Raw genomic sequence first — 12,000 nt, forward strand, 5'->3', positions numbered from 1 at the left:
GCCCTCAAAGGTGACTTTTTGCAATCCATACTTTGGATTGGGAAGAGGAGGGGGAGGTTGCAGTGAGTTCTAGCACAGCCTTTTTCAACCAGGGTGACCAGGCACCCTGGGGTGCCTTGAGGTTTCTTCAGGGGTGCCTTGGCAAAATGCCTAAAAATTGGCCCAAAATTGTATACATGCTGGTGTGTGGATGAAGGCTGTCTTTCTTACACTAATGCCTCGTACACACACAACGATTATCGGCCAACCGATCGTCCGACTTTTGTCCAGAGTGGTGTTTTGTTGGTTGGAATGTGCCTAGACTGCACACAAATTTTCTCGGCCAACAAAAATCTACTTCAGAAGTGATGTCATGTGCTGGTTTACTTTCCCTGTGTTTTTTCTTCTCTGAGCATGCCCAGTCTTGCTCATCAGATTTTTGTCTGCCGAAATCTGTACTGACTGATGGAAAATCGGCCGTTGTGTTGACGGCCAACAAAAATTTTCTAGCCTGCACACCAGATTTTTTTCGGCCGAAAAGTCGGAGTCGGTTGTCGGAAGCATCATACTAACAAGCCGAAAATCGGCCGATCGGACGTTGGCTGAAAATTCACGGCCAATTATCAACGCGTGTGTACGGGGCTTAAGTCACAGGTTTTCATTGTGCACCATTACAACCTTCTAGCTGCTGCCATCCTAAAGGCCAATGGCTTCATCAGTTGATAAGGAGGATGTCAATCGCCTGCATAGCATCCTAGTTTGACCCTCCCCTGCCCCTCTCCCTCTCAGCGGTGCAATCACATTAGCTGAGTGATAGAGAAACATTGGAATACTAGTCAGTACTAGTTTGCAAAAGTGTATTGGCTTTGGAAGAATAAATCACCTTTAGCGTTGGGTGTCCTAATTTGACTTGTGGATGTTGCTGCATTTTGTAAAACTATTAGAATAGTTTTTACATTTTAGAATGGGGTGCCTTGAGACTGTCCATTATTTTTAAAGGTGCCTTGAGATTGTCCATAATTTTTAAAGGGTACATTGACTGAAAAAAGGTTGAGAAACACTGTTCTAGCATATGGACAATTCTCACCATTGTAGTTCTTGAAGTTTCTGTCTATTCTTGGCCACTGTTAGAGCTGTGACCAGTTTGTAAATCCATGACGTTGTGCAAGCAACAAACTATGACATATCTGAACAAGTGTTTCTTTTGAAGGTTGAAAAACAAACTGCAGAATGAATCAAGAGATTTACCTAATGTAGACAAGTCTCTATAAACAACAGTGTCTGCCCTGATGATTTTCCTTTTCTCTTGCCCCTCCTTCTCATCATCTACTCTAGAACTGGCTGTGTCACTTTCTCCTTAATCGCAGCCAACAAAAACTTCACACAGACATCCAGCCACGTCCTGCTCATTTCCATCACCCTTTCCTCGCCAACCCTTCCACTCCTCCCTGCATCCATTAACCCCATCCCTTCCTCACCATGTGCTGTATGCTGGGCCCCGGAGCAGTTCTTCTCCTCTGCAAGAGAACACAGGTAGGTTACTAGAACTGCTGAATGAGACCATTTCAAGTGAATGTTAATAAAAAAATTAAGTTTATATACATAACTCCATCCAATGAACTTGACTTGATTTTTATTTACACACATACAGTATATTTATATGCTATTTTACGATAAATTAAAATGGCTTCTCTATGGCAGCTATTTTAAATTAGGTAATGTGAAGGGATAGTGTGAGTATGTCATAGACCTCATATCTGTTACAGTAGGATTATATTATACTCTCTGGTGTTGGATGAGCAGGTATTTAAACACCAGAGTCTTTTCATCCTGACCATCACCAAGGATCGTAATGTGTGTATGGATTAAAGGATAAGGAATTTGGCACCTAGAGATGAGTTCCCTGCAGTTTTTAAATTTGGCTTTAAAGTCCCCATTCCCGTAAATGCTGGCTGTTGTCTGAAGGCCAATGCAAACCATCCTTAGTTCTCTGTAAATAAGGATAAATCCATTAAAAAATTATATTTTCTCAGTTCACAGTGATCAGAAGAAAAATACACCTATAGAACAAGTGCAATGTTCTCAGGACTGAGTTTAAATAATGCTTGACAACTTGGAACCTTTATTGACTGACCAGCAGTTTGTATTTAAAATGCATCACTGCAGATATAAAAGATATGAATAATAGTTGGACATGTAAATGTTTCTATATCTTAATACATTTTGGAATACATTAAGTGACCCTGTCGCAACGGGCTCACTTTTATCCAAAAGCTCACCCATAAAGAAAATGTGGATATACTTACCTTTATGGCAGTATATGAATTCTCCCATTCCTCGGTCATTGTAAGTATTGGACCAGTCTGATTGCTCAAATATTTTCCCTCCCGCTGGCTGATGTGGTTCCTGTCAGTAGTGACATATCAGCAGAAGGAACCATAGGGGCTGGCGGGAAAGAAGGTATCCTACACATCCAGAAATGCAGAGTACATGCAGTGGCTCTTCAATACAGGGGCCACTGCAAAGGTAAGTATATCCACTCTTTTTTAACAGGTGTACTATTGAGTTAAAGTGTCACTAAACCCTGGACCCTGCATTCACTATATCTGGTCTCCCACAGTACACAGAACATGGAAATGCAATTATTTTAGTAAATAAAAACTGCTAAATATCTGTTCTCATCAGCAGTATATAGCAGTCTTGTGACTTCTATCAGTGTCTGGCCAAGCACTGGTTAAAGCTTGTAGAAGGAGTTTTCGTTCCCCTCTGACTGCCCTATCAGGCTGCATGACCCCTGACCCTCTGTCTGGACAGTGCTGATTGGTCCAGTGCTGATCACCTGCACCCTCCCTCCCAAAAAAATTGCTGGGGGTGTCAATTCAAAGATCAGTTCACATATCGCAGTGCGAACTAACATTCGGACATGAATCGGATCGCATAAGTGTGAACCACCATGCGATCCAATTCTGGTGCGGACCCAAAAAAGGGTCCTGTGCATGTTTGTGCCGAATCAGATGAAACTTCAGCCATACTATCTGTATGGCTGAATTTGCGTTGAACAGACATCGCATGTGATTTTTAGAGCAGTGCGCTCCGAATCCCATGCAATGTCTGCCATCGCACTAATGTGAACCGAGCCTTACTGCCTATACAGATTGATTACTGTTGTGGGTTTAGTAACACTTTAAGAGGACCCTGCAGTGACAGGTCAACTTTAATGTAAATAAAAGCTAGACGCTAGTTCAGCTAACTTCCAATAAAGATAACTTGAATTGGCATCAAACACCAGCCAGATGGAGATTTTTTTATATTTAAAGGGTGGGCACCCCTACCATGTAAGGAATATAACAAAATGGTCACATAAATGAATCTGGGAGGAATCTGCAGCCAAATGCCTCCCCTGCCCATAATTCTGCTGTGCCATGTTTCTAAGGAGCCCCAACCAGTGTGCATGTTAAAGTATATTTGAAACTTTTTTTTTTCTTAGTTATGAACAGAATGGAGATGGATTTCAACACCTGTCAGTTTTTAATGCTGTCTGTGCCCCCGTTGGGGAGATTCATCCTCTCTATTTGTCCTATTTTCAGTTTTTCTTGAAAGTAAGGAAAATGGCAAATTTTGGGTACACAGATGGCAAAAAATAAACTGTCAGGGGTTAAAAGCTCCTTTAGGCTTCATGTACACGGGACGTTGTTAAAAATCCCTTTGAATGCTGGAATCTTTAGGACGTTTAAAACGTCTGTTAGGTCGCGTTTGCGGGCGTTTGCATTTAGAACCGTTCCTAGAGGTCAAAAAAATCATTCCCCTTTAAAATGGAAAAACGCGAGCGCTAAACGCGGGTCATCGCGTTCGGTCGCGTTTTTGCGTTTCAAACGCCGGGAAACACACGTTTGAACGCAAATAATTGCTTTCCAACAAACGTCCCTGAACTGAACTGCCTGCAAATGACTGTAAACGACCGAGTGTACATGGACAGATAAGATAACATGCAGGTGGGTTCAGAGGCTTCTGAAAAAAACGCCCAACTGCTCCTAAACGGCCATTTACAACGTCCCGTGTACATGGAGCCTTACTCTATCCATAATGAAACATTGAAATTAAAAAGTTTTGCCTATAGTTCTACTTTAAAGCGGTAGTATCCCGCTTTTTGACACTTTTACCTACAGGTAAGTCTATAATAAGGCTTACCTGTAGGTACAATTAATATCTCCTAAACCGGCACGGTTTAGGAGATATTTGCAGTGCATGCAGCCGCTCACGCGAGCGGCGCATGCGCTCTGAAGGTCCGTGGGGACCTTCAGTTTTGCTTGCCGGGAGCTTGCCGGAAAATCACTCCCGCGCGCATGCTCCAGTGATGTCATCGCGGCTCCGGCCAATCACAGCGCCGGAGCCGCCGAACCCGGAAGAGACGCCAAGGGATCATGGCAGCGCCCGCAGCGATGTCCTGGGGTCCGTGTCGGGGCTTCGTTCTAAGGTAAGTAATACATTATGAGCTAGTATGTGATGCATACTAGCTCATTATGCCTTTGTCTTGCAGGTTTTTTTTGTTTTTTGTTTTTTTTTTTGTTTGGGTTTACAACCGCTTTAAGAAAAGCAAGTTCCCCATGTTGAATGCAAAGATTTATATGCTCTTTTGGAACAAAAAACTGTTTTTTTATCAATAAAACATTGTAAATACAAGATGTGTTTATAGACTTACCATGTCAGGTGGGGGAGGAGAGGAGCAACATGGAGGAACCTGTAAGTTTCAAATAAAAATAAAGTGACTTGACAAGGGATCAAAGAAGGGGTTCAAATCCTATTTAATATGAAGAACAAAGATGTGTCACAGCCTAGGCATTCTGTAACATACACATGTCCTAATAGCATTAAATTCTATCATAAGTAACCACAATATTACTTATTTTAAATAAAAAAGACACACCTTGCTTTTCTACTATAAATGTCTTAAGACAGTGGCAGGTTTCCTTGGCCACTAATCATGTAAATCTAGCAGTAAAGCGACTCATGTTTCTAGGAAAATAATCATTGTGAGGTGAAAATGTTTCCAGTGCCATGCGGGAGTCCTGTACACAAGGCACAAGGGAGCTTTATCCACATATGAAGCCTCTCTAATAGTAGGTGTTCACCTTCACAGGTCTTTGGTCTATATTTAGCTGAGAACCCTCCACCCATGAAATGGACAGAGGGACTATTCATAATGACCCTGTAAAATTATGACTGACGTCGAAGGGACTAAAAAGACTTCATAGTTCTAAGAACACGTAGTACAGGCATGTTTTAAATAGCCATGTGTGTATAATGAGACCCAAACCATAAGTTAGGTTTTAAATCCCCTACCCCATATGCTGTAATTAGGATAACTCTGAAAACAATGGTCAGGTACCATAGCCAGCATTATAAATTGGGGAGCCTGGGGTGTGTGTGGTCCTCTTATTTCCTTCCTGTAAGACCTTGGTTAGTTTAATGATGTTAAATTATATATAAAGACAAAATTGTTTTTCTCTTAGTTCTAGATATTGTGGGGATGGGTTGGAACTCCTGCCATGTTTTTCTTGCTGTGTCCCCACTGTGGAGAATCAAAAACCAATATCCCTTGCGCGTTTTGAGGTACAGCAGGGGTGTCAAACTCAATTTCATCAAGGGCCGCATCAGCATTATGATTGCTCTCAAAGGGACAGTTATATCTGTAGGATTAGATGTCCAGAGCACCCCACTCCCGCTTACACTCTTACATGGGATGTCAAGAACCCCCCAACCTCAGAAGTCAAGAGTCACCCACCCTTCCTTACATCACAATGCACCCCTTTACCTTGTGTTACCCTGTGCTGCTGCCAGGAAAAAGATGCGGATGGATCTGGGAAGAAGTGCAGGGTCTGGAGGAGAACCAGAGGAGGGTTGGAGGCAGCTTCCAGAGTCTCCTAAATGCTGAAACTAGGGAAGGTAGAGGCAAGGTGGTGGTGCAGGATCCGCAGTAGGAGTTCTGCCCTCCTCTCTGCTGCGGACTGCTGAGAAGGGGGGGTGGGCAAAGATGAGCCTTTCTGCAGTGGCACAGAGGAGTGCAGGATCTGGTAAAGGAGTTCTGTCCTCTCTGCTGCAGAGTACAGAGACAAGGTGGGGGCAGAGACAAGGGGGGTACCTCGCAGCTGCAGGAGAAGTGCGTCTGCAAAATGCAACATGTGATCAGGCAATTTGCATGCTCCTCTGATTCCTTCCACCACCCGGGACTTCCTCCCCTGAATTTGGCACTTGTCTCTTGATGGCTACCGAAGCGATTGTAGGCGGAGCGATTGTAGGCGGGGCCGGTGAACTGTGCGTCTCTCTCTCCCCCTGGACTCCTATCTCCTTTGGATCAGCTACAGGTGCCGCTGGCAGGTTGTTACAGTTCCCGCACTAGGTTCTGACAGTGACGGCTAGATCTCATACTGCACAGTGGTGTCTCCTGCTGGTGAAGTCATCCATAGATGGGTTTCCATATATCCAGAGTTTGTGGTGGACATATTCAGAATGCATTTTTCGTTTAAACCATGTCAGTGCAATCTTATTTTGTGTGCTTATGTCTGCTTATTTAAAGGTTTACTGCGCTAGGTTCCCTCTCCTTTGTGCCACTCTGGAGAATCACCTTTTTTATTTTTCTTGGTGATCATTGTTACTAGGTAGGTAGGTAAGTAAGGGTAAATAAAACAGAACTTAACTGATGTATGCTAGGTGGGCTATTGCCCTAATGTGCAGGTATAAATATGTTGCACTTATCAACTAGAGTGCTGTTCATCAATGTGATTCCTGTGACATCCCTCCTTGGTTTGGATGCTGCTGAAATCTTCTGACAGCCTTTTTCAGGTCTGGTGTCTTCTGTGTCACCATTAAGCCACCACTGATGATGCTACTCCTACATGCACAGGAGTTACATTGTCGCCAGTACTTGACTGCATTCCTGGTATTTTACAGATCCCAGGAATAAGCCAAGGTGTACACTGCCCTGTGAATACACTGCAGGGAGTGGCTACTAAATAAAAAAACAGCTAGAACCAAGAAGAAGCAGTTTTTTGGGCAGAAAGACTTTGAATTTCTGTTCTGCCAAAAAATAACTCTACTTTCTAGCATTTTTTTTTCAGCGTAGTTCCACTTTAGGGTTGTCACTGTCTACTTTTTTTGTGTTTCGTTGTGTTTCTAGAACAGGAGGTGAGGGGATACTCCTGCCAATAACACACATACAAAAAACAATTGTCATGTGTTTTAACAACTCCCTACTCTACCCAAACTGGCACATATGGTCAAATCTTCCAATTGGCAGAAAGTAGGAACTACATGGGCCCCTTAATATTTGGGCTGTAAATTGCACCTATAAGTGGTTTTAAAGGCAGAATTTTATTTTTATATATCTTAATGCATTTTATGCATTAAAAGAAAAAGAAAAAACTTTGTGGGTGCAAATCCCCCCCCCCCGCCAGTTCCCCCTCACACTTACCTGACTCCAATCTCGATCCAGTAATGTGCATAAGAGCAGCGCCTCTCCCAGTTCTCTCTCTCCTCATTGGCTCGCCAGTGAGTCAACGAGGAGAAGGGGCAGAGCCGAGCAGTGCTCTGTGTAACAATGTCCATTCACAGGAGTGTGGCTCAGGAGTGAGCCCACTCGAGTGCCCCCATAGCAAGATGCTTTTTATTGGGGGCATTCAGCAAGGAGGGAGGAACCAGGACCGCTGGTGGGGGACCCAAAAAGAAGAGGATCGGGGCTGCCCTTTGCAAAACCATTGCACAGATCAGCTTAGTATAACATGTTTGTTTTTTGAAAAAAAAAATTCAACCTTTACAATCACTTTAAGGCACCCTAATGGGAGTATAAAGTAAATTTGTCAGACAAAAAACAAATGCTCAATCGATGCACAAATCTGGCAAGTATTACCATACATTGATGAATAGCCAAACAGAAGTGCACTTTACAGATGACATACAGGGAATAACTTGGATGCTGGTCTCACCTTTCCTTCACATCTTTTATGACTTATAATCTTGCATACTGAAATATAAAAGAAATATACAGTATATTAGATAAGGCTCACAGAACATTAGAAATGCATTGCCAATCACTAACACAGAACTCTGATGCCTGCTGTGACAAGGCATCTCTTCAGCTGCAAAGTCTGGTCTCCAAAGAATTTTACCAAACCAGCTCTGTTGCCACCATTTTTTGGAGCTGTAAGAGAATGGAAACAAAGAACTGCAAATCTAATATACAGAACACCCCTAACAAGAGAAATAAGATTGCAGGTGGAAGGGAGACTTCATGATGCCTTCTATTCATCGTTACACTTCTACACAAGCTGGCTGCAGTACAAGTTGGCTTCAAGAACTAATAGTCAACCCAACACACAGTGTATGGCTGTGCATGTTATGTAAGGTGAACAGGCTATCATGTGGGGATCTTATTGTTTGGTACTGATTTATAAGACTTGCAATAATATTTCTCCTTTAATGTCAGACTTGGAGAGCTTCAGCAAGCAAACGTAAACTCCCATGGGTGGGTGACTGCACAAATGTTTGTGATGTACTGTACTGTTTGTCTCCTCAAAACGGCTACGTACGTACTATATGTGATATGAGCTGGAGATCCCCTTTTCTGAAATAAACATTGAAATTGGTCCAGGCATAGCATGAACAAAAAACAAACTTTTATTAGAAACTACAGATGAGCAACTGCAGGAAGGGCTTGGTTATAAAATAAAGCTGGGCATGCTTACACCATAGGCACCCTTTGTACCATGATTTAACCATCCATGATTAACCACAGGCAATGTTCAGTAGCACAGTCAGAAACCTAAATATCACTTATTCTGCTCCACCCTGACCAGCGGGCTTCCATGCCTTAAACACTCAAGCCCAGTACACACGCGTCGAAATTCGGCCGGGAATTTTCGTCCAACGACCGATCTGCCGATTTTCGGCTTGTTAGTATGATGCTTCCGACAACCGACTCCAACTTTTCGGCCGAAAAAATTCTGGTGTGCAGGCTATAAAATGTTTGTCCAACGTCAAAACACGTCTGATTTTCGTGCAGTCAGTACAGATTTCGACAGGGAAAAATCTTATGAGCAAGACTGGGCATGCTCAGAGAAGAAAGAACACAAAGAAAGCAAACCAACACATGACATCACTTCTGAAGTAGAATGTTGTCATGCGGGAAAATTCGTGTGCAGTCTAGGCACATTCCAACCAACAAAGCACCACTCTGGACAAAAGATGGACGACCGGTCGGTGGAAATTCGTTGCGTGTGTACTAGGCTTTAGGCATTTAAAGAATAGTTTAAATACCTAATTAGGACTTGTCATATGAGCAGGTCTGATTCAGCTCCACCCTCATAATGCAATAGGAGCTTCCTATATTTTGTTCCATTTAAAGCATATCTAAACATAAACAAAAAGAGTACTGCATGAAGTACCTGCATTCTTTTTAACTTTATTTTCACCTGGTAATCCCATGAATAGCACACTTCCTATCCCTGGGTGGCTACGATTGCTCCTCTGCTTTATCTATGGAGGTAACCATGGTTGCCACCCAGGATTGACTTCAAACATGTCTGCCTTTGTTCATCTCCATTCCATAAGAGTTGTTTACAGTAGGAAAATAACATTGTTTTTTCCTCCAGTACATAGTAAAAGCAGTCACAAGGAAGTTGCATTTCAGGCAAGATCAACATGTATTTTCTGTACTTGCTGAATATGTTCTGAAAAATGAAAACGAATGCAGCCACCGCATATAAAGACCGGTAGGCTGCAATACATTACAGTTTTGATCTTGGGGTAAGCAAATTGTGCTAATAGGTATGATGAAGGGAAGGTGTTGGACAACACATACAAAGTTCTGCCGCTGAAAAAAAAATGACAGAAGTTTTCATTTGCAGCATTTAGGAACTTTAGAAGGTCATCACTGAACATTGTCTGCTTTTGTCTTTTTTTGGGCATTAGAAAAGGCTGATACAACATCAAAATGGGTACTTCCATACGTTGCATTAAAACATGCATGTATTCTCATAATACACGTAACGACATTGGTTTTATTTATATCTACCTGGATTTTAACTTTAAAATGTAACCCTAACTACGCTTAAAACTGTCCCCTCAACCCTCCTAGCACCTATACTTTCTAACCTGCTATTTTCCACCTGCTTCGGTCCAACCCCCCTCCAGTTTCACTGGCTAACATAGGAGATCACATGACCAGACAGGAGTGGCCTAAAAAGGAGTAAGCATATTTTTTACACAGGGTAGAGTCTTTAGGGTTAAGCTGGAATTCCACTTTAAGTTTGGAATTAAAGTAGAACTATAGGTACATTTTTTTTTTTAAATTTTGGATTGAGTAAGGGCGGGTTATAACCCCTGTCAGATTTTTTTTGCCATCTGTGTCCCATTGTGAATGTTGTCGCTTCCTGTCCCATAGCTAAACAGAAAATAAGAGGAAATCCTTGCAAATTACCTGCTTGCCGACCGCCGCACGACTATTTACTGCGGCGGTCAGCCCCTCACAGGCAGAGCGACGTAGTACTACGTCGCTAGCCTGTGAGGGTCTAGGGAGCGAGCGTGCGCCCCCGGAAGCGCGCTCCCACTCCCGCGCGGTCACGGACCCCCCCCCCCCGCACGTGTAACCGGCGGACCCGATGTCGGTGATCGTCGGTGCAGAGGGAGAAAGTCAGGCGGCTGATGTAAACAAGCCGCCTGTCATTTTCCCCTGTGTAGAAACAGTGATCATACGGTTCTACTATGTAGGACCGTTGATCACTGTTCCTACTGCTCAAGCCACAGCCAATCACAGTAAGAATCACGCCCCTAGGGACACACACCACCCCTCCCTCTCAAAAAAACCCCTTCACTGCCAGTGTAATTTTACAGTAACAGTGCATATGTATAGCACTGATTACTGTAGAAATGTCACTGGTAACCCCAAAAGTGTCAAAAATGTCAGTCAAGGGTCCGATCTGTCCGCCGCAATGTCGCAGTACCGCAGATCGCCGCCATTACGCGTTAAAAAAAAACAACAAAAAAGACAAATCTTTCCCTTTGTTAGTAAACGCGATAACTTTTGCGCAAACCAATCAAAATACGCTTTTTGCAATTTTTTTTACCAAACATATGTAGCATATAACAAATTGGCTGAAAATGTTAAAAAATTTTGATTTTTTCATTTTTTTCGGGGGGAATTTCATATAAAAAAATGTGAAAAATATTGTTATTTTTGCAAAATTGACGCTCTTTTTTTGTTTATAGCGCATGATCAAAAAATCGCACAGGTGATCAAATACCACCAAAAGAAAGCTCTGTTTGTGGGAAAAAAAGGACGTCAAATTAGTTTAGGTATAGCGTCGCATGACCGCGCAATTGTCTGTTAAAGTCACGCAGTGCCGAATCGCAAAAAAAAAACCCTGGTCGGAATGGGGGTAAAATCTTCCGGGGCTTAAGTGGTTAAAGAAATTCCTTGGAGACCCCCCCAGGTCACCAGAACTCGTGTCCCCACTGGAAGATTTCCCCTCCATTACTTTTCTTGGGACAACCCAAAAGTTGGGATTTTCTTTTACTTTCACTTTCAATGATAATGGTAAGCAGGACAAATAGAAAGAGTGAATTTCCATGTTAGGGGCACAGACAAAAATAAAAGCTGGTAGGTGTTCTAATCCCTCTGAGCTCTATCGAAAACTAAAAAAAATAAAGTTTTGCCTCTAGTTATACTTTAAGGTTGTATCATATCTTATGTCCCCACACACTCAGAGCGCTGCTTCCCTAAGTGGTCAATGAGTGCCTAGACCCATGCAACCATTACCTTTTAGTAAGTGGATATGTTTGTAGAGTTTACAGGAGACCACAGTTGAACAAAGCAGGTGGTACTATGACGGTTGAAGCAGCAACTTTTGGTGGCCGCTGTACAGTTCCCGTGTTTCTCAAATGGAAGTAGTATTTGTTTTCTTTAGTTCAGTATGCAAAAACTATAACTGAAGCCAGTCACAATTTGTTACAATTGTCAACTGTTAGTAC

At 42.7% G+C, this 12,000-nt stretch overlaps 1 protein-coding gene across 1 annotated transcript in view; it reads right to left on the reverse strand.

The window, feature by feature from the left end:
• The window catches only part of TNS2 (tensin 2), a 323,653-nt gene that overhangs the window by 121,215 nt on the left and 190,438 nt on the right, over nt 1–12,000 (reverse strand). Inside the window, exons 3-5 of the mRNA XM_082248162.1 lie at nt 7,959–7,996; nt 4,679–4,717; nt 1,458–1,496 (exon numbers count right to left, since the gene is read on the reverse strand). Of these exons, the coding sequence (XP_082104288.1) occupies nt 1,458–1,496; nt 4,679–4,717; nt 7,959–7,996 (116 nt within the window). The remainder of the gene's footprint in view (nt 1–1,457; nt 1,497–4,678; nt 4,718–7,958; nt 7,997–12,000) is intronic.

This window comes from Pelophylax lessonae (genome assembly GCF_965119305.1).
Source record: "Pelophylax lessonae genome assembly, chromosome: 2".
NCBI lineage: Eukaryota > Metazoa > Chordata > Amphibia > Anura > Ranidae > Pelophylax > Pelophylax lessonae.